Source organism: Leptidea sinapis, chromosome 31, assembly GCF_905404315.1.
Source record: "Leptidea sinapis chromosome 31, ilLepSina1.1, whole genome shotgun sequence".
Lineage (NCBI taxonomy): Eukaryota > Metazoa > Arthropoda > Insecta > Lepidoptera > Pieridae > Leptidea > Leptidea sinapis.
In genome coordinates, this window is record NC_066295.1 from 630,020 (window position 1) to 654,557 (window position 24,538).

Here is a 24,538-nt window from a genome sequence, read left to right on the forward strand (position 1 = left end):
GTGTTATAATAATGAAAATCACTATTAAGAGCAAAAATGTGCCGATTTTTGTGAACGTATATTAAGTTTTCATAAATGTACTGACAATCAACAGTCATAATATTTATTTCCTTAAATTTTTCTTTTTCAGAGACTGTCTATAACCAAGCTGATATATAGCACGAACAGCTCTCTTTTGCAGAGCAAACACTGTCAGCAGCATGACCCCACAGTATAATACCGTACGTCATGATGCTGTGAAAATAACTGAAGTACACTAATCTAGCGGTCGCAACATTAGTGTACTCTCTAATCTTTCTAACAGCATATGCCGCAGAGCTGAGTCTATCTGCTAGTTGGGCAATATGTGTTGACTAGCTGACCCGGCAAACGTTGTTTTGCCATATAAAGTATAATTCACGCGATAGTATTATAAATAATAGCCTATGTGTTATTCTGGTGTGTAAGCTATATTATTGTAAAGTTTCATCAAAATCCATTCAGTAGTTTTTGCGTTAAAGAAGCTCAAACATACATCCAGACATACAAACTTTCACATTTATAAAATTATTAATAGGATATACATAGCGTTGGTATCATTTCACAGCTGCCGTTTTGGGAAAAACTTGCTCTTCAGTAACTCTGTGGAATAGCCTGCTGCAATACTCCCGAACCGATACAACTTAAGGACACTTCCAAGTTTAGAGCATACTCTCTTAGTGGCTATGACGCATATATTTCATAAGCTGTATATTATATAGCCGGTTGCACTTGAGAGTTATGACGGCTTATGGTACAGATTTGACAACTATAAATCGAATAAGTAAATATTGATTTACATTTCTCAAGGACTAGTAGTAGTACCTATTAATTAATAAAGGAATGAATGGAATTTAATTCAAATAACGCTCATAAGTGTCATTATGGCGTCCGTTCAGCATTATATTTAAGCGTCTAAGGTTGAAAGTATAATAAAAAACGTATGCTTTCTGAAATATCTTTTAATTCATTTATAATAATTATATTCACAAGTTATACACTAATTGCTACAAATTGTAGCGGAAATCATATACGCAGCTTTTAATCGTTATCATCCCGCTGATAACGGTGGGATTATTAAGACTAAATAAAACTAAAGTCCAATAGTGACATAATCGCGTCCACACGGACACGGACAGTTCCCTAATTAATCGTAGAGTAGGCTACATGACATTCAGAGCAACTCTCCTATCGAAAAGAATGTTCATGTTTCGCGTTTTGACAGCTCGCTGGGCGTCAAAAGGCGTCCTGAACGCGACCCGCGCGTCTCCCGTCGGTTTACCTTGTTCATTATATCTACGTATCACATCATCTTGGGTCAGTTCAAAATCGCCAAAGAAATTCATTATATCGTCAACGGAAGCTCTGTACGGCACATTCTCCATAGACACCACGCAGCCCGGTGCTCCAAAGTCTTCTAGCGCTGGATCTTGCTCCTCCTCGTTGTTTTGCAGCGGTTGATTAAGGCCGTTGTCAAACCCACCCCGACCTCGGCCAAAACCGCGACCTCTTCCGCGCATCATGCCCCGCCCTCTTTCGTTCCACCCACCGCGACTTCTAAACGAACCGCGGCCTTGATCATAACCACCTCGGTAGCCACCCTGATCAAATCCTCCCCGGTCGTAACCTCCGCGACCTCTGAACGGCGGGTGCGCTCGGTTCGCGAAACCCCCGCGACCGGATTCAAAGAAATGTGGGATAGAGCCAATTAAACCTTGCCCGATTGCAGGCTTAGGTTCCTTTGGACCTTCTAAAGCCTCTTCCACAACGCTGCGCATCACTAGATCGACGGTGATGCGACAACCGTCCAACATATTACCATGTTTGGTCACAGCCATTCTCGCTTCTTGTGTTGTCCTAAATTCGCAGAAACAGTCCCCAGAAGGTAAACCACTTCCGTCCAACATTAAATGAATCCTTGACGGAACAGCCCCAGTACCAGACAGGAAATTCACTATCGTCCGGTCCGTAGCTTCGCGTGGGAGCCCTTTCATTAATACACAGTCCGGGGGTTCATCTTCTATGTTCACAGACATAGCATGCTGTGGATTTTTAGAACCAGTTAATGGTGGCGAAAGTTTAGACTGAACTTTTTGGGCATTATACTTTCCAAGTCCACGAGGCCACTTTGTGGGGCCAGCTCTGGGATCATCTACAACAGGATGAGGAAATGCGTTAAATGGCGGGGTCGGCCCAAGATTCGGAATAGGCCCGGCCATGCTTGGAGGGAATTGCAAATTTGGGAAAAACCCAGGTGCAGCTTGTTGCGTCATCGGTGGCATCATGTTTGGCCCGCTTTGAGGTACAGGTCCATTGTCATTTTGTAAACGTCTTTGCCTGGGATCTCGAGGCATGTCGTTATCCGAAAAATTGTTGATAGGTATCATATCCTCTGTATCCAACTCTTGCTTGTCATTCGATGCTTTTAAATTTTCATACTCTTCATTCGACACTGTTGTTACAGTTGGTATTTTCCTTCCAAACATGTACTTCCTACCTTCAAAAGCTAATCTAGCATCTTCAGGTTTAACAAATTGTACAAAGGCAATTTTAGTTCGCGTAATACGGCAGTCATTCAAAGTGATAGACAATAGAGAGAAATCGTTAAAAGCCTTGATAATGTCAATTTCTTTAACAAAGTTTGGTAAGTCCGTTAATTTTAAAACACTATAAGAAGGTTCCTGTGGAGCTGCTAGATCGTTTTTAATATGATTAATTTCTTCTTCTGTGTCATTCTCTTCACGGTAGGGCAAGAAAGAATCTACAGCAGAATCATATATATCGTCATCCAAATTTTCTATATTAACTTTTGCTCCTTTCAGTTCATTGTTTTTAAGCTGTAACGCGAGATTTTTAGAACGTGAATCACAAAATCGAACATAAATAGTACCTGTTCGTCGTCCCATGTTGTCGTTAATCATTTTAATTCCATGTTTGTCAATTAAATACGGAAAGAACCGCCTCACGTCTCCATAGCTTGTAAGATTGGATGCATTTTTGATGACAACACAACAATCTTTGTATGTGGACACAGTATCAAATCGACTTCCCTCACGTCGGAAATTTCCACCACCACGCCCCATACTGCTTCCGCCACGACCACCTTGAAATTTGGTACCATTTTGTTCACCTTGAAATGCGTTGGGATTCCTTTTCTTTCCCAACTCCTGAAGTTTATTGAACGCATCCATAATTGAGGGATCACTAAATCTGTTTTGAGGTAAAGTTGGCGTTGGACCTTTTTGCATACCTAGTGGAATCTGCGACTGCATATGAGCCATGTAATGCGTCGGTGATCTGCTCGCATTATTATCGCTCATGCTTTCCATAGTCCGCTCCTGCGATCCTGGCGGAGATTTTCTATCGTTTCGTTTTTCTCGGAACCTCCTAAAGGGCGATCGATCACGGGACCTACTACGATCTTTTCTGTCTCGTTTGCGATCTCGTCGATCCCTGCTTCTGCTGCGTCTCCTTCTTTCTCTCGAGCGCGATCTGTCTCTACGATCACGTTTACGGTCTTTCCTATCTCTGTCTCGTGATCTCGATCGAGAACGTCGCCTTTCCTTTTCTTTGCTTCGACTGTTTTCAAATTTACCATCTTCTATTATATCTTTCTCTTCATCAACTGTTTGAATAATACCAATGGGACTTATATTAAGAGGAGAGGGTGGTTCGATTACAGCTGGTTGCGGAATTTCTTGGGGGTTACCGATTCCGGGAATGCCAAATCCTGATATTGATGAAGTTCCTAGGGCTGCAGCGAATGGTGTGATTATGGGGGGCGTGGGAATAGCTGGTGGTATGTTTTGTATCACCGGAGGCATTGGTGGAGCAGGTACTTGCACGGGAGCAGGTGCAGGTGTAGACAATGACATCAGGGGAACACTCTGTCTTGCCGCTTCGATGACTTTATGCATTTCTGAACGGGAGCTCAACAGTAATTTAACTTGTATCTCCTTAATTTTCCCTCCATCGAGCATCATTGCTTGCCGAGCATCTTCATCAGTACTGTAACAAATATTTCATTATTGTAACAAAGATCAATCATAGCTAATAATTTTATCACTGACAGCCCCTTTCAATATTCAATCTCCAAATAAAGATTTTTTTTGTCATTAACTTAACATCAAACTCTATGTAGTAGAAAATGCTTGTCTATCTGGTCCGATTTCCCTTGTTCTTAACATAAACTATTAACGGGATTCGTTTTCCTAGAACATTAGAATAAGATTCTATTCTCAAAAAATAGTGAATTGACAAAAAACTCAAAACAAGCGGATGCACAGAACGGGCGCGATAAAATCTCCTAGATAGAAGTGGAAAGGAAAAAAAAACGTTTATCTGTCACATTCATACAAATCCGATTAAAAAAATACAAATACATCGCCAATTCCAAATTATGATCGGATTTAGGAATCGGCTATTACTTATAAATAAATTGTCCTTACTCTGGTGATGCCACAACGTGTGGAAAAAAGGATGTATAGCAGAATATGCCAGATTGGGGATTTTTGATTTTTTTAAATATTTTAATATCTATTTTATATACATCTGTACCTCTGTTTTTTTTTAATTTTGTGATAAATATACGTTTCACAACTTACTGGCATCATTCTACTGTCTGGCTATGTGTTCTACTGGTTTCCACGATTTGAATAAAAATTGACGTGTTGTTAGATTGTGACTTCATCTACAATAAATTTGTAATCGCGTATCTGCTGGAAATTTAAAAAAATAGTCTGTGGAGATATTGTAACCAATGTCCTTTCCTACAGTTTCACACCTCGGCTGTTTGCAAAATTTCATGATTTGCAGTGTATTAACGGCATGAAAACCAAACAAAAATAAACAAACCCTTTTAAGATTCAATATTTTGATTTTTATTTTGCACTATAATGTTTCTACGCATGTAACAACCTATCAGGCTTAACAAAAAAAAAAACAGTGCCCGCTTACTTATCGAAATCTTAAGAACTAAAATCCGACATCTTGAAAAAATCAGAGGGTTAAAAATTAATGCGTACCCAACATAGGTCATATTTATGATTGCGTAAATGATGGACATTACTAAATGAAGCCAACACATCATCATCATCAGCCGGAAGACGTCCATTGCTGGACAAAGGCCTCAAAAGTCACCACACGTTATGGTAATTATAGCTATTTTGTACATTTCGAATCGTTTCTTTTGTATTGGCGTGGGTAGCTAATAATAATCATTTATTTCATCATTTCCTGTTTATGTACATATATGATTGATTTTTTGCAAATACGCGTTTCTCTACCAACAACTAAAATACAACAACAAAAAAAATTTTGTCATCATAATATGATTTGTCAAAATTAGTGTATTTTATACCAAATTTCTACGTAGGTACGTATCTTATCGATTAAAACTTCATGATTTCGTGTATATATAGCGAGTGTTGTTTCAGCACACTTTACAGCGACAAAGTTAAATCTTAGGGCAGGTTTAAGACACATTTATCTAATTCCTAATAATACCACTATTTTAACCTTCCTATACCCGCGCGTTGGTCTGTGGGACCGACGCGGGTATAGGTGTACCTTTTTATGTAAGTATAAAATTATTATTTATATTGTTTACTTAGTTTTTTTGACTTATTTACTGTGTATGTATATTTTGTCAAATTTTATTATTTTACAGATTATATTCTGCGCCAGAATCAATATGAAGAGCGATTCCAATCACTGCTGGAAGAAGACATTTCTGACAGTGATTTCGAAGACGGAAATGACGCAGTTGAGACACAAGAAGAAATTTATCACACAGAGCGAGAAGACGATGAAAAAGACGAGATTGAACTTTAGGCTGTAGAGGAAGACCATTTAACTTATATAAATTTTTACATTGGAAAAGATAGACAGACTAGATGGAACAAAACTCCTGCCTAGGACTTATAACATAGCTCGAGGCACAAACAGGTGTCAAATGTTAATTTTTTAGTGTCTGAACCAGGTATAAATACATATATAAATTATGTGTCAAACATCAGCAGAATATTTCATGAAGCCTTATCATACCATCTCATAAATTCGCAACTCCGTCGACGAACTCTCAATACATACTTGCCTGAAATCATAAGATTAAGGCTCGCTGAAATTTGTCAATTAGATGGTCCCGAGTCTTCAGCGACATCTAATAATAATAAAATTGGTCGCTGTAGTGTTCATCCAAAACAAGATACAACTGCACCAATTGTAAAAAAAATATTTTGTTTGGAACATGCTGTAATGGTATGTCGTGATTGTTATGGTGAGGCTGAAAACTAAGTTAACCTGTGATTTTTTATTAGTATATGAAGTGTTTTTAACATATACAAGTTTATTTTTGTTTAGTAGACGAAAAAAAAAATGTTTAAGTTTATTTTAGTACATAAGAAAAAACTCTGTACTTTGAAGGCTGTTTTGTAACAGACTGATTGTCTGTAAAATAATTAGTAACAAATTAATTGTATGATATTTTTTATAATATTCTTCACTTTAAGCTCAAACTTTATTTATATGGGTTTCCATGAAACGTGAAACGGGTTTCCAAAAGTTCGGTCTGTGAGACCTTACGCGGGTATAGGTGTCACAAAAAATTGGCGCGAGTATAGGAAGGTTAAACGTGTATAGTTTTGTGAGCTATGTTACGCAGTATGTACCCTTAAAAAGGATATGGAAAACTACTTCCATTGCAAAAGTAGATTTGAGTATGAGCAAAGAATATATAATAGTACAAGTACAGAAGGCGCACTCCGCAAAATCAAAGAAATAAGGACTCTTACGGCGATACAATAAGGTGCAATTCAGAGCACACAGCGCCTATAACCTACATTTTTAGTCACCTAGAAGTTCTCTCTTTCTATCGCGTGTCTCTTATCTCTTCTGACGACGTAAGGGTTGTCTTCTTTACATAAACCTTACACCGTACACCTTCCTTAAAGGCCGGCAACGCTCTTGTGATTCCTCTGGTGTTGCAAGAGATTGTGGGCGGCGGTGATCACTTAACACCAGGTGACCCGTACGCTCGTTTGTCCTCCTATGTTATAAAAAAAAAACTGTAAGTGGTACAAGGTCATCTTATAAAAATTGCCTAGTTTTTTTTAAATGTTTATATATATAACTAACAATGTTATACACTGTGTTAAAAACTCTGTACGATAATTGGATATGAAGTAGAATGCGGAGACACCACTAAAAATATAATAAAAAATCATAACCCCTTAGTTAAAATGGTACATAAAGTAAAAAGATGAAAACGGCGGGGCCTCTGTGCTTTGACCGATGCCGCCAATATTTGACTACTTTCGTTGTCTAACCTAGAATGATAGTAATCTATCAGCAACTAATCTTGATATCCGAAACGAAGCCCGACAGAGTCAGCATAGATGATTTTTTCTTCAAAAAGTAGGAACTATCTAAATAGGTACGTAGGTAGGTACATACGAGCTTGGACAGTACCAGGATCCGAGCTAGACTTGCACACGTCCTCTAAGGAATTAATTATATTAACAATAACAAATAACTTTATTGCGGTCGGCTCTTGGTCTAAGCATGAAATACCTTGTGTAGGTACAGTTTTAGGTAAAGACAACCCTAACGTCGTCAGAAGAGAGTTACGTGATAGAAAGAGAGGCAACTTCTAGGTAATTTAAATATATAGCTTTGTGCGATCTGAATTGCACCTTATTCTATGGTTGCAAGAGTCCCTATTTTTTTAAATTGATTTTGCGGAGTGAGCCTTCTGTTCTTGTACTATTACATATTATTTGTCAGTACAAAGATTGGATGTTTCCGAGTTGACGAGCAAAATGAGTTCAAAGCCCGAGTCAAATGTCAACAAACAGTCAATTATGTAATATTATGTTATTACTTCTCACCCTTGTAATTTTATCCTTGTAAACTCGCAATCATATCATTCCTTGACTTTCTATCGTACAAACAGGGTTCACAACGAAATAAATTATATAAATGTTCTGTCATTCCGCCTCACCTCGCTACAACATCGACTGCACAAATCGGTGCTGGTCTTTACCACCTTCATAATGTTCTGCCCTCCACTGCGTCTCCGGGCATCACAGCATACGCATGGCTTTGAAGTACGTTTCAGTTGTATGTGGTAAGTTACTAACGAGATTAGGTATAGCCATATGGGTAGAGAATGGGTATAACGAAGAGAATAACCTGAGTTTAATTAATAGGATAATTGAAGTAAAACTTTATCTGGCGCGACTTGAAGGTAACTAAGAATTCTTAAGAAAAAATAATTAATCGGTTTAAAAAAATATTTCAAATATCTCAGTATATATATATATAAAATCACCAAGTGTATTTGTTTATTTATTACTACTATTGTAATAAATAAATTATTTAAAACGTTTCTGACGTTTGCGTGTGGAAACGTTAAAACAACCTTCAATTTCTTGTTCTCAATTTTTTTATTTTACGAATGAAAATTTTAAATGTGAAAGTGGTAATAATGATTATTATATAGAATAGAAAATGAAAAAATAATCAGTTCACATTTTACTCTTTTATGAATAAAAATATAATTATCATTCATTGTTATAATTATTAATTATAAAATCTTACTTTTTGAAATAAATTAATATTTTTTAATGAAAATAAGGGACGAGACGAGCAGGACGTTCAGCTGATGGTACGCCCTGCCCATTACAATGCAGTGCCGCTCAAGATTATTGAAACACACAAACAAAAATTCGGTACTACAACTGCGCTCGTCACCTTGACACATAAGATGTCAAGTCTCATTTGCCCAGTAATTCCACTAGCTACGGCGCCCTTCACACCGAAACACAGTAATGCTTACACATTACTAGTTCACGGCAGAAACAGGCGCCGTTGTGGTACCCATAATCTAGCCGGTATTCGGTGCAAAGGAGCCTCCCACTGGTTGAAGTTGCATTCCAAAGATAAAAACAAGTGACGGAATGTGACGACCGGCCGCCCGTGGACAAACACACCAGCGGCCAAAGGGTTGAAGATAACTATTCTATAGGAATAAGAAAAAAGCGGCCAAGTGCGAGTCGGACTCGCCCATGAAGGGTTCCGTAGCAGCAAGTAACATAATATAAAAGTTCTTGTAGTTCGTTGTAACTTTGATCGATGTTTTAATAATATTGTATTTTTTTTATTTAGTTATTTATGACGTACTAAAAACAAACTAGGTACTTACTAGACCTCCTTCAAACCATTTTCGGTGGAAGTTTGCACATCATAATATATTTTTTTTAGTTTTTTCATTCTATTATTTTAGAAGTTACAAGGGGGCTTACATTTTTCCATTTTAGAAGTGTCTCTCGCGCAAACCATTCAGTTTAGAAAAAAAAATAAAAACCTCGATATCATTTTTGAAGACCTATCCATGGATAGGTCCCCACACGTATATGCGTTCGTGATTAAAAAAAACTTTTTGAGATTCAGTTCTAAGTATGGGGGGAACCCCCAAAATTTATTGTTTTTTTTTTCTATTTTTGTGTGAAAATCTTAATGCGGTACACAGAATACTTAGAACAGAAGAACTATATATATACTGTATAGTTCTTATAGTTACCCAAAAAATTGGCTGTGACATATGGAAGGACAGACTGACAAACATTTCGAATCCATAAGGGATCCAACCCTAAAAATGATTTTTCTACCATGAAAAGATATCGTTTACAAGACCACCAACGTTAATAACTATGGTTAAGTATTTGTTTAGATATTTTTCTAGATAGTGCACAGTAAACTGCTTTGTGGCTTGGCATGACGGGTTGACTGAATAAATAGGTATTTAAGCCCCGCCGCACATGCACCCAGTCACCCATTAACATTGGTCTTCACGAGCCGTGTGCGAATGGTTGTATTTATAACCTATTCCTTATCCGCGATCCCATACCCTTCTTATATTTATATATTATACATGTATATAAATATCTATGTATTTATTTACTTTAGTTTCTAAATCTAGTCTAAGTTCTAGTAGCCAGGTTTTCAACGTTTTCTGGATTTCCCCCCACAAACCAGATGTATTAGTTTTAAGTATAATAAGGTTTCATCCCTCAACACGTCGATAGGGTTGTAGAAATCAGTTTCTGATACCTACATACATAAAGCTTAATTGTAAATTGCTATAATAAGTAGATTATAAGTAGTTTTGTACATATTTTAGTAGCAAATACAGAAATAAGATTTTTTAACTGAACTTCGCATTTGCTTGCACGTGTCAGTGCGGGCACGTACATAATTATGCACGTGCGTGTCAGCTACGTGATTGAAACTCTAATTTCGAGTGGCAGTGGCGCGAGTGTTTGCAAGATGGAGATTCCAATTTTTATCCCCGGATGCTTTCTTTAACAGTAAATAATCGATATAAAACTCGTTATCATTGTCGATTCTGAACTTAAATATATCGCGTCCATCTTGCTTCGTTCACGTCGACGAATGCAATTGAGCCATAGACTGATGTGCGATTTGTGTAACCAAATACGAGCACACCGTGTCTAATGTCAGTCTGGCTCTCAATAAATATACCACTAGTGTTAAAGTTAATTTAGTTCCGTTACTCTATAACGAAACTTCTATTGAACACCCAGTCACTAGTTTTTCCTTATGCAAGATATTAAATACCTACGGTAGAGTCTCCAGGTTGCATATTCTAAGCAAGCAGCATTTCATACAACCTATTTAGAAAGAGTATTCGTTTTTTTTATGGAAAAAAGGAGGACAAACAAGCGTACGGGTAACCCAGTGTTTGAGTGAACACCGCCGCCCACATTCTTTTGCAACACCAGAGGAATCACAGGAGCGTTGCCGGCCTTTAAGGAAGGTGTACGCGCTTTTTTTGAAGGTACTCATGTCGTAACGTCTCGCAAACACCACACAAGGAAGTTCATTCCATAGCTTGGTAGTAGAACAAAGCTCCGTGGAGAACCGCTCTGTGGAGAACCACCACACATCCGGATGGCGGGGATGATATCCTAAATTGCGGCGTGTCGTGCGAAATAGTTCAACGAACCAAGAAAAAAGTGAGTTATTTGCTCGTGTAACGTTCTATAACATGACCATCGCAATTTAACAGCGCTATGTAAGAAAACTTACTACCGATGTTTTTGTGAAAAAGACGGTGACCAACACGTGACTTTATGACTTGTTTTAGTTATCATGTCTCAATTAAATAAGTAACTTTCTTCCGTGTTAGGCTTCAGTGAAAAAGAGTTGTTGTGTTTTTAGTGTTTCAAATAGATATTGAATATTTAAAATATAAGAGAGAATACCTATAATAGTGTGCAGTTGTATTAATTCTTTCAATCTTGATATCAATACCAAATATTTCTTTACGAGTCATGTATAATATTCATGCATTTTTAAGTGGGAGTGTGGTATTTCTCTGGCTGATGAAAATTATATTAATGATTAATTGATAAAACTATTTGATTAATTTTACCAGATTTATAGATAGTTTTTTTTTGAATAGCCTAATAGGTAGGCATCTACTATACTAATTATCTGCCTATACATATCCACTACTTTTTATGTGAAAACAAATATTATTACTACAATATTAGTATAATAAAGTTTGCCGACAAACTGAACAAATAAAAGACTTAATTGCAAGCGAACTAATTATTAAGTAGGTGTGTCATTGGAGAGAGAATTTATGCATGGTGAACATATTCACTATCAGCACCCAGTTTGATAACAAAATGATAATTTTGACAGACAAATAGTAAATATTTCTTTGCGATAGCTTGTACTTACCTAGATATAATTTATAAATTGATGATTCTAACCAATGAACGCGACTGCGATCTGCGATTTATTCATTCAAATTGGACCCAAAAAGCACGGAGTGGATTTGTATAAATTTTAGCTATATTCATAAAGTTTACCAGTGGGAGGCTCCTTTGCACTGGATGCCAGCTAGATTATAAGTACCACAACGGTGCCTATTTCTGCCGTGAAATAGAAGGTAACGTGTGAGCATTACTGTGTTTCGGTCTGACGGGCGCCGTAGCTAGTGAAAATACTGCTCAAATGAGTATTGACATCTTATGTCTCAAGGTGACGAGCGCAGTTGCACAGCCACTCATGCTTTTTTGGGATTTTCAATCATCTTGAGCGGCGCTGCATTTTAATGGGCAGGGCGTATCAATTACCATCAGCTGAACGTCCTGCTCGTCTCGTCCCTTATTTTCATAAAAAAAAGTTAATGACGAGCATTTGTTGATCCTAAACGGGTCATTAAGTCACATTCATATGGTTTATATCAACAGGTACGGATCCACAACACCTCGATCAAACAACTCTTAGTAGAGATACCTATATATTGAATTGCATATATTATATGCAATAAATGAGAACACAAGTCATACTGGTCCACAGAAGTATTCTAAAGAAGTTTCTTGAACTACTACCGTGACCTGGAAGACCAGTACTGGCTCGCTGTTCGGCTCCACTTGTCGTCGACAGGCGGTCCATGGGTATCAGAAAAAGTCGCGCGGTTCACTGGGGACCAAACATGCGTTGGTAATGCTCAGTCAAAGCAAGTACGTGTAGTCAGTACAGCTTGCAACCGGGGCATTCGTTTGACAGTTACGAAGTTTATATAAAGAGTGGTTAAAAGCGAGTATGTGTTGGCCGGATACCGGGTTTGTCTAGTGGTGTATGATTAAAAAATAAATATAACGTCTGATAATTGAAATAGTTATATTACGCACCTAGGGAGAAAAGTAGGTCATTCTCACCCGCGCAATATTAAGACAATCACGGGTGGCAATGTCCTACTTATCTCATGTGGTGCGTATACGATTTTTATCCTCACCTGGAAGAAAAGCTGACAAAAGTCGTCTTGCCGAGAGTCGGCCACTTTTCGCCCTCGTATCAGGGACTCAAAGTGAGCTTTTCATCGAGGTGGGGAAATAAATATTTTTGATTTGATTACAGACAAATATATCCTCAACAATTCGAGCAGCTTGAGTAGCTCGCTGTCAAATAGTCGGATCAGCCATAAGAACAAACAGTTTTTTTTTCCTATATCCTTTGATATTGATATTAATTATTTTATTTTAATTAAAACGGTTAACACCAATTACATTAATTAAAGATAATTCATTATTAATTCCGACATTCACCTCGCTCACAGTACTTCAGGCAGTCTGACATAATCCCCGTCTATTCATCTGCGAACAATTCACATTCGTTTGCGTTCAGAAGAGCGTTGAGCGCGCTGAGGAAGCGGAGTATAGGAACCGCATATAGTTCACGCCTATGGTAACGTAGGTATTTTTTTCGGAACAAAGGACCGACACAGCTTACAACTGAACTCGAGAGCATCAATGTGTCATGAAAATCTTTTCAGGCAGTAGTGAGTTGATGGCACTCCCGCCGAACCTACAAGGAATAATATCTCAGAGACCCCAAAAGAAATTTGGTTGGATATAGGTAAGGATAATACCTACCCGTATATCCGTTTATAAAGGTACCTCAGATATATCTCCTGAACTTTTACAAGCTTTTATTAGCCTCCAGTGAGGTTTGAATTTTATTTTTGTCTCATATTCAGGCTTGAAGAAAAGTTGGCTGTAAGTTTCTTATCAGTTCTTCTCCCCATGTCAAATCCCTTTATCTTATTATTAGTATTTGTGCACTTCATGGCTTTAACAGTGTCGTTGTAATATATTATGTTATTGTCCCTGCCTACGGTAAATAAATATATTTCTATTCTACCATTTCTGGACACAATTATAAGGTAAAATAAACCACTGTCAATAAATTATGAACATTTTCGAAAATAGTACATAAATCATGATAAATTTTGTTAAATTTACTATTTCATACATAAATCTCTATTTCTTTGCCCCGCGGTACTTACTCCTCGCCAGCGGTAGGATTCCTTCATTAAAGCACATGTCCAGCGAGAAAGCGACTAAATATAAATTATTTCCTTGCCCTAGAAATGTACATCAAATATAGATCCCATGGTAATAATATTAACACAGCAGAACACTCGCAGAGCGATCATTCTCCGTTCTCCGAGCCACTCCTGTTCAATAACTAAGGTCCTGTAGTAAACTTCAGTAATCGTCCATCATGCTCCTATCGTACAGCCCAGCGACAAAACCATAGAATCTACTATTCGTTTCTACCTGCTCGCCAACTCGCTCATCTTCGGCAGTAGGCGGCGTTGCGGTAGACAAGTGCCTGATACACTTTTGATTCATAATTAAGATAAGTCGTAATATTAGGCAGGATTTTTGAAGTTTAATATTTAATAATTCAGTTATGGATTTTCTTGGATTTGAAAATTAGATAAGAAAACAGACTGTATATACATACAACACTGTTAGTGTATATTATTTTAAAGTGATTAAAATGGCTGAATACGATAAATGCTTATTGTTAAGTGGCCTGCTACTTTAGACTGGTGGATCTTGGAACTATTACGTAACATAATAATTTTTGCGACAGCCCAGAAACGGTCAAGCCATACTTTTTACTCGGTTGCAGAGTATAAATTAATATATATTGGTTTCTTCTTCAGATTTCATAACTTTTTACAGCGAAATCAATATGAAGAATCTATTTCAAGATGAAAAAAATCCAATCCAGGCTTTTTAATAATATATACATGATGGTCATTGCTTTTAAGAGTAAAAATATAACTACTTAGTAGTGGACAGTAGAAGCATCAAACACTCGCTGCACACTGTTCGGACATCGTTACACTTAGTACACCTGATCATAATAATAACGTCATCATCACATCAGTGAAACTGCGCCTCCCCTAAAACCAATAAGTAGAACAGAGACACAGGTAGTATACGTTCCCACATTATAGTTTTCAAAATCCTGCTGAAAATCACTGTATTGTACTGCATCATGTCTTCAATTAACACTATCGACCTTGTAAACCATATACGCCTAATAAAGGGCGGTCGCTGTCAGACGCCACATTAAGGCGACACTAAATGCCAGCGATCTTGAGCGATATGAGTTCACGGCTGCCGGCCTGCCATCTATGTAACAAAGCCAATATTTTCAAAATTCTTGCGTGGAAAACAGTTTATATGCTTACAATCCTCGTTATTCACTACTAATCTGAATAAATGAACCTACACAAAAAAGTACAAGCTATAAGGATAACTTTTCTGAGGAAAGTACCAAAAAAATGCGTCACGCCATGCCAAAAAACTTGTTTAACTTCAAAGAAAAGTGGTAGTCAAAAAGGCTCGGCAGTGTTAACTATAACCAACAGCAAGCATTAGCAACCTACAAATAAGACTTAAGGATATGTGTGACAGGATTAAGTAGTGTTCATAGCTCGAAATGCTATACTTTCACCACAAAACTTGTCTAAAAACACCATGTTTGCGTGTTTTCTGCTTTCTCTTCGCCTTAAGAACACAGATATTTATGAGTTATCATCGACAGAGTCTGGAACGCTTCTGCCCTTACATTCATGCAATTTTTTTCATCATTCATTCTCTACAGACCTTCAAATTATCATCGTGTTTATTAAGTAGAATATTTGTTTTATCAAATGATATCTATAAAATTATTGTATTATTTACGGAAGTAATATATTGTGTGAGTGTATGTCTCCAACATTTATAATAATAGTCTAAGAAAATGACACCAGCAGAGCTCCTGTTTCTTACATGAACACAAAAACGGACCATTTAAGCTTAAAAGAAATTGTGGGAACATAATAATAATAATAATTGTGATTTTATAAATTAGATGAACGAATTGGCGACACGAGAGATGTAAGAATATAACAATTTGTTGTTTTTTTTTGGTACGGGAAGTAGAAAATGTCAGTTTCCTATTAGTTGGTTAGTTAATAGATTAAGCTACTTAAAATGATCACGGAGCGAAACTTTTGAACACCAGGCATACTCGTTTGAGGAGAGATCAAGTTCGCCCGGCCGCTGGACTGAATGCGATGGACCAGGCAGGCATGCGTGACAATGATGTACGTATTCCCCGCATTTCGGGAGTGAGGAAGAAACTAACGACAAACGTATCACTGCAAGTGTATGTTTACTACATTTTTTTGATCTTCCTATGTTGTTTGTTTTGTAAGGAACTTAATAAATTTGTGTTTAGTGCAATTATTATGAAGCCAAAAACTAGGTCCACTTGGAGCAATTTAGATTTGGATGGTGACAATTTACTTTTTTTTAGACATACGGTCACACCTTCGGGTGTATTAGAAAGAGCAGAGACAACCTGTCCATGATGATTCCCTTATGTGGAAAGGAAATATGCACAAATGCCCTCACATCTATGGGCAATAGTTCTCTATACTTATTAGATATGAGCGCCGCGTCGGCGCGCCGTTGCCGCTGCGATTTTGAGTCAATGCGGCGCCGCCGAATGGAACACGCGCGCCGCCGAGGTTGCGTTTTCTTACTCACTGCGTGGTCACTGGCGAGCTCAGTCGAGTCGTGTATTTCACAGAGTGAATGTGAGTTATGTTTACCTGGACTTTTATTTATTTCGTGTCGTCAGCAATGGCGGTAACTTCGACTAGTAAAGACATTTACAAAATGAAAATAAAAGACATTTACATAACTCTAATAATTCAAATTTTTCAAATTCAAATATTTTATTCAAAATAGGATGTGACATCACTTATTGAAAGTCAAAAACTACCACCCATTCCAAAATGAATGCCTCAGACCTGAAAAGAACGGGCGCAACAAACTCATCGGGCTTTTTTTTCATCGAAAAAATATGTTTACAAAGTAACAGTCTCGAAGTCTTTGCCTTGATCATGTTCTACATAATCTATCAACATAAATGGTATTGAAAACACCACAGATATATCAAAAATAAAAAAAAAATGTAAAAGATTGTTAAGCATGTTGGATACAGGGCACCTCGTGTTGAAGCCGCTGCATCTTCAGTCCAACAAGAATTACTTTCCTCTATTGAAGAATTTGGGGAACATGAAGACACAACCGAATCGGTATCAGAAACAACTTGGACTCCTAAAGAAACTTCGAGTTTCAGGCAACGTGGACCTCTCCCAACATTAAAACGAGCACAAGCACAAGATGGCATAGTATTTTAATGATGCTAAAAACATTTTTAATTAGGCAAATCGCCAGCCTATTAACACCATTCTCAACGAAATAAGGTGAGATAGTCTTATATTACAGAGGTTGAATATGAAATCATAAAAGCTTTGATAATGTTTCTTGAAAGTTGAAAAAAAATCGTCGAAGTTTTAAGTACCGAAACTCAACCTACTATGAATCTGGCTTTAGTGTTTCGCTCGGAAATAAAGAGATTTCTTGATGAAGCAATTGAAGATGAGCCTCTCGCAATAGCTAGGCTTAAAAATAACGTTGGAGTTGATGTAGAGTAAATGTTGGACGGTCTGGAATCCCGCTTTCCCAGGTTTTATTTTTATCATCAACAATCAGAAGTCTTTTAAAAACAGATGGCATTTCTCAAAATCAAGTGACTGATTCCGCTATAGCTGGACCGAGTTCTTCTGATAATTCTTCAAACTTCCTGCTGGATTTAGCGCGAAAGCACAGTACGACTCAACGTGATTCCGTTTCCGTGACCGCTGTAGAAACGGAATGCTCGAAATATTTCAGTACAGCAACTCCAAGAGGACTTAAAGGCCTACGATGGCGACATACTACGTTATTGGAAAGACAGGAGAAGTTATTTTCCATTATTAAGCACTCTTGCACGCTCTATCTATTTAATATACCAGCCACCAGCACACCGAGGGAGAGTTTTTTCTGCAGCTGGACTTGTAATAACGTCGAAAAGATAACGACTAAATCCTTTGAGATTAAATAAGATTTTTGTCCACGACAATTATAGATTTTGTAAAGAATCCGTATAACAATGATTATGTTTAGTTTTTTTTTGACATTAGTGTTTAAATTCCTTCTATTTAAGTTATAATGAATAGACAGGTACTTATGTTTTTTGTTAGCTGTTGCTACGTCTTCTCTAGATAAAAGACCTCTACCTAATACTGATTGTTTTTAAGTAAACCTGATCTCTAAATGTTTATAAGACTTAAATTGCATTTAAGAAACAAGTTTTATGAGTAAATATGTTTTTTTATATATTTTATTAAGGAAAGTCCTTAATATTCTGTTTACCTTTTACTGTTTTACTTCTGATTAATATTACTGTCTGTTTTACTTTTGATTAATATTACCTACTTTATTAAGTGCTGACAATGGTTTATTTTTTATTCAAAAATCGGTCCCTTATAAAACTGTAAGCGCTGTGTAGGCGCCTTAGGCGGCGCGGGCGCAGCCGCCGTCAAAATTTTCAGATGACGCCGCCGCCGTGGAATTGACCATCGGCGCTCATATCTAATACTTATCAGCTCCCCCAGCAGTGCAGCTGTATTAAGTGAAGAACATAATGCTATATGTATATGTTTACAAATGAAATATCACGTAACAATCAACAAGTTGTGAATGAGTAGGCATACCTATTGGGCACATTTCAATTAAATAGCGAAAAGCGACTTATACCTAGTTACAATGACGAATGGACCAGAAAACTTCCACATCATACCGATAAGTGATGCATTTCTTGCTCATAACTTAATGGTAGAATCTCACATAACCATAACTAACAATGGCTAAAAAAGTGAAGCAATAATAATTTCTTAAAATGTCAAACTACAGCTGGGAGGTAGGAGCTCAAACTATGTATAACCTGTGCTATTGTGTCTCCTAACTAACTCTTGAGTTATTACGTAATTGTATTTTATTGTAGTACATATTATTGAGACTAAATGTTTGTGTGTGCGTGTCTCTGTGGATGGTATGTTTCCAAGAGAGTGTCACTCTCTTTTCAGTTTGAATACAAAAGGCTCTTAAGTGTGAATAGTGTAAATAATATTTTCAGTTTGTTTATACAAAGCTAAGAAGTATGCAACAAAAAGTCCCAAACGAATATATTGTTGAAACGTAGAACCGCACATACGCATGTTTGTGAAATAGGCTTAGAGTAATTCCAGTAGCTGATTAGATAAGTCGAGGAGCTTTTCTTTTTCAAAAAATGCTGATCACTATTAAAAGTCAATCTTAAATATTTTCCGCTTTTCTGCTATGTTGTTATGGTCGAAAGCTTACATTGAAAGTAATGGAAGTGATGTCAGTTCGTCAATAGTTGTACCAATATTTGAAAGGCAAATTCCATTCAGTACATCATCAAGTATAATTATTTTATTATACAGAAGACAGTACTGGAGATTGCGTATACACACTCTCGGAAATCGTCAACCAGCGTCCGAAGAAACTTATGCCTTCTATCGATTCCTCTCTTGTGAAGGTGGCGGAAAGGGGTTAAATGAACCTTGTCCAATTTAACCCCTAGTAGACTCCCAGTTTGCGCATCCACCCTAAAAAACCTCAATTTGTCGTAACACCGCTCTTCGACAATACCTCCAATCAATGCCTAGCCTAGTATCGGAATATTGGGTTTGGAAATCTCGGACATAGTAAATTCAGCGGTTAAATTGAAGGCAAAACTAAATTGGCATGGAAGAAGCAAGGGGCCATAAATAGAGCACGGCAATACTTCAAGCTGGCCCATATTCTTGCGCTCTACAAAGCGCAGGTCCGGCCTCATAAGGAGTATTAGCTGTCATCTCTGGTATGGCAGAGCTCGAATTATCAGGGAGTCAGTGCTCTGTGAACGGTAGATCACTTGGCGTCGCGTAGAGACGTAGCTTCATTGTGTATCTTCTATCACATTTATAACAGGGAGAGTGTTCCGAATAGCTGTTTGCCCTGATTATTACCGCCGAATTCCACCTTCGCACGACACGTCACAAATTAGGATACTATGATCATGCGGATGTGTGGCGTTCTTCCACAGTGCGGTATTTCCAGGACGAAATAGCAGTTTTGATTGTTTGCTGTGCAAAGGGTAGCAAAGCTGTTTCGTTCTTTCGCAACAAGCCTTTTAAAAAGCCAGCAATGCTCTTGTAATTCTTCTGGAGTTACAAGATTATGTGGGATGTGATCACTTAACATGTACAGGTGTGCCTTACGCACGTATGTTCGCCTTTTCCATAAAAAAAACCAGAACAACGACCACCATAATTTATACGTTCAAATGGCTATCGCCGCCTATAAATTGTTTCAGTTCATTTTTTGACGCTGCGAGCATGTAGCATGTAGTAACATTTAAGTAGCTCTTACTCCGTAGGGAAAAAACCTTAAGACAGTCCAGTGTATCGGGTCAGTTATCAAAGTCTAGATAAATATAAAAAAAACAGGTTCTTGACCGGTCAGTTTGAAAATCATTTTTCTGCCAATAACGTTTCGCCATTGTGTTGATTATCAAAATAATTCGCGTCAATTCGAACATTCTTGTGTGTAGCCACTGCACTGTACTGTTGTCCAGTCGAAGCTTGAAGTAGTTGTGTCGCTTGCAGTTAACAGATCACAGTCGTAACAGCCCTATACAAAAATAATAATCTTGTACACTTTGGACAACGGCTTTTTCAAAAATTATCCAGTTAATGCAGAGGCGGAGGATGATTGAACTTGATTGTGCAATAAATCTCCAAATTTAGAGTACTAACGCTTAGAACGATATTTTCATTCATAGTTCCTGTCAATATAGAAGTTTAGAATTAATGTGTGCATAAGCGTCACGTACTTACATTCGCCAACACGCACACAGACAGCCAAATAATGTTCCAAGTGAATAGACATTTCCCTAAATCAGTAAATTGTGACAAATAGTAGATTATATGTAATAAGAAAGAAGAAATAAAATATAAATTGAGGATTTAATAACAACAACACTATCGTTGTATTTTGAAACTCGATTAAACGAATAAGTGAGACGATAGAGACGCCGTTGCCAGCTATTATTTATAAAACTATTATTTTAACTATTTCAACAATATAGATATCCTATCCGAGGTTCTCGAGGGTGCACAGTACTAATTTGGGATCATTTTTTAAATCCAAGATGGTTGTCGCGAAAAATTATGAGTTCAACAATATGGATATCGTAGGATACCTTATAAACTAATTTGTTATGTATATTCCTGTCATTTTAAAAGACTCTTTATTTGATTGAAAAGAGTGGCCGTTGAGTTTGTTTTAAATTCAGTAATTTAAAAGAAATATTCATAGTTACTATTCATATCGCTTAGTTTAAGCGTAATTGAATAAAGTTTGACTTTGAATACTTACAACATTATGTGGCGTCGTACATTATAGCCTCCTATCAAAATCTACCAATAAACACAAAAAATATATATCCCAACGGAGGAACTCTCGGGGTAAATAATACTTTCATAGCTGGCAACATATATTTTTAAGGGCGTGTTTTGTTTACAATATATTTTGCTGTTTTGACGAATATATTAGCTTATAATTATAAGTTGTGAAATAGTAAGTAGTACTAAGGTGTGAAATGTGATTTTCTTATCGTTATTTTTATTATGAGATGCGTTTTGACACCCTTTCACTGCAGAGTAAGTCATTTTTCAATTAAATTTCGCGCGCTGATTGTCATGGAACTTGACAGCGTGACATTAAGGCAACGAGGAAAACGGGAAACGTATGTAGCCTTAAAAGGCCACATAGCGTGATAAAAATACTAACTTATAGTCTCCAAAGCTAAAGATTTGCAAAATACTTTAACAACTACATTACAAATGCGTCTAGAAGAATGGACTGCAATCGTTCAAATGATTAAGTTTTCTTAGGTCCTCTCTAGTTTTCAAAAACTTGAATGAATTAACCACTAGAAGAGTAAAAAGGGCCTCTTTAGCTTTTACCCCTCCAGCCAGAAGGCTTATGTATTTATATTGAAAATTGATCGATCGTGATTCTATTATTATTATTCTTCTTGGGTTTCGAGTCCAGAAATAATAGCTCAGATTAGCTAAATGTTTGCTTGTATAATGTATCTCACGAAGCAGACATACAATTGAGCTTAATAAACGTTGATAAAAAAACTGTGCAACAAATTTATTCTTAGCAATAAAGCTGAGCTCATCATAGCACATGAATATCTAAACCTTTAGTTACCCATGTGCTCGTAGTCTCAGCAGTAAATAATACTTTCATATAAAGTATTAAAGGACCCACTTATTAGATATGTATAAGAAACATGCATATTGTGGTTTAACAATTTTTTTTGTCCCAAGACCTTAATATCTATGAATTCCATTTTATTTACCTTTTCGCGCCGTTCTCTGCCGCGAAGCATTAGCGCTCGGGTTTTTAAGGCGTCGTAGCTAGTATTTTTTTACTAATGAGGCAAGCCTCAGGTCACTGAGGCTGTAAGTCATTACATAACAAATCAAATAATCCTTAATTTTTTTATTATTAATCTGGCTAATATACAAAAATAATTATTCGAAACAGACTATTCATAAAAGGTATTTATTTTCTCAATCTGATTCCTTTAGAATTATTTTTGATTTCTAACATACTATAGACACTACTACCACTTCGAAAACAAATGGCGCTCTGATAGAGAGGAAGTTGCGTAAGAAACTCTCCCAACAATGTTTTTTGCGCTCTTTTTAATATAATATACAATATTATACTGTCAATGTTATTGCTAAAAAATAATCATAATCTATTCTTGCTGTGTAGTAGTAAGATTTACGACAGAGCCATTTTTAATAAAAGATTTAAATTTATTTTTACATAATGCCAGAACAGTGATTTGGACTTCATTATAAAAGTGAAAGTATACATTAAGCCCTATAGCTATTATGTATCTTTTGAGACCTACTAGATTTCAATCTTCTTGTGTTATAATAATGAAAATCACTATTTCGTGCAAAAAGGTGACAATTTTTGTGAACGTACCTTTATCAAATCAAGTCATACAGTTGTTAACGTGTTCAAACAAACAAGTTTAAAACTTATTTGTACTGATAAGGTTGATTTATTAACACAAAAAGGAAGCATGAAATTGGAAATTAACAAATTAGATTTCCATTGTATTTCTATGTTGTGTTCCGTTTTAGTACACGGACAGCACGGTCAGGTAATAGAAATACTGCTTTCATGTTTGACTCATCACTACTAAACAATCTATATCTGGATCTAGATACCTATCTGGCTAGAATTAAAATAGTAAAATTGTTTCATAGTTTGTTTTCCATGTCAGTCTCGCCGCTATACTGCTTTCAAAGCAGCCCGGCAGCTCTGCCCGAGTCGCACGAAGACCAGGCCCTCCGGCGGTATAATAGTAATTTTAGTAAACCCACCAAATCTAAATAAGGTAAGCGTTACGAGCTGCAATCGCTGCCAGGTCCGAATGCCACCCTATTAGCCCGTTGTAAGTCAATTGTGTATAAAAATAATGATATCATTATATGTAATGTGTGGAAGATAATGTTATATTGCAATGTTTTACTTATTCATTCTCCTTTAGTGATTATAATTAATCGCTCACGTCATCAGAAGTTTTGGCTTCAATATTACTTAGCGAGATTTTTATTTGAATTGAATATATCCGTTGAGGGGACGATATAGCCTCAAATATTCATCACATTTTATGTTAACGAAGGAAACTTTTCAGTCATATTAAAAAAGTAATGTCTTAGTGGTAAATAATATGGAAATTCATATAAAATTGGAAAGTTATGAATTTCCATATGGCTTCATTTTTATTGGATCAGTATGGCATATTCATATGGAAGTGGAGGTCAAACGAGCGTACGGGTCACCGGATGTTAAGTGACCACCGCTGCCCATATTCTCTTGCAACACTAGAGTACGCGCTTTTTTGAAGGTACCTAATTCGTATCTTCCTGAAAACACCGCAAAGGAAGCTCATTCCACAGCTTGGTTGTACGTAGAAGAAAGTTTCATAAAAACCTACTGTGGAGGAACGCCACACATCCAAATGATATATCCAATCCAAATGGTATGATATCCTAATTTGTGGCGTGTCGTGCGAAGTTGGAATTTGGCGGCAGGAATCAGGTCAAACAGCTCTACGGGACACTCCCCGTGATAAATACGGTAGAAGACACGCAATGAAGCGAAGCGTCTCTACGCAACGCGAAGTGATCTAGCCGTTCACAGAGCACTGGATCCCCGGCTGTTTGAGCAGCTCTACCTAGCACGCGGTCAAATGGTTAGAGCTGATACAAGGGTGCGCCAGACCAGAGATGACAGCAATATTCAGTATGACCTGCGCTTTGTAGAGCGCTAGAATGTGGGCCGGCTTGAAGTATTGTCGTGCTCTATTTATGACCCCAAGTTTCGTCAAAACCAATTTGGTTTTGTCTGCAACATGACCGCGAAGTTAACAATTGCTATCGCGATTTCAAGACCTAGTATTCCGATACTAAGCGAGGCATTAAGGGAATTTTAAGCGGCAAAACGCCCGTGCGAAGTCAAAGCACGTCGTCAAAATCGGCGAGCAGCTTTCCAGTTACCCGACCGGAACACGCAAGTTCTGGTCGTTGTCGAAAGCTGCTCTCGGTAACTTCAACCAGCCGTCCATGCCGCCGTTGCACATG

The 24,538-nt window shown here is 37.2% G+C and overlaps 1 protein-coding gene across 1 annotated transcript in view; it reads right to left on the minus strand.

The window, feature by feature from the left end:
- Window positions 1-964: 964 nt before the first annotated feature.
- The window catches only part of LOC126974170 (uncharacterized), a 31,113-nt gene continuing 7,539 nt past the window's right edge, over window positions 965-24,538 (minus strand). Inside the window, exon 3 of the mRNA XM_050821608.1 lies at window positions 965-4,026. Coding sequence (XP_050677565.1) covers window positions 1,182-4,026 — 2,845 coding nt within the window. The 3' untranslated portion in view covers window positions 965-1,181. The remainder of the gene's footprint in view (window positions 4,027-24,538) is intronic.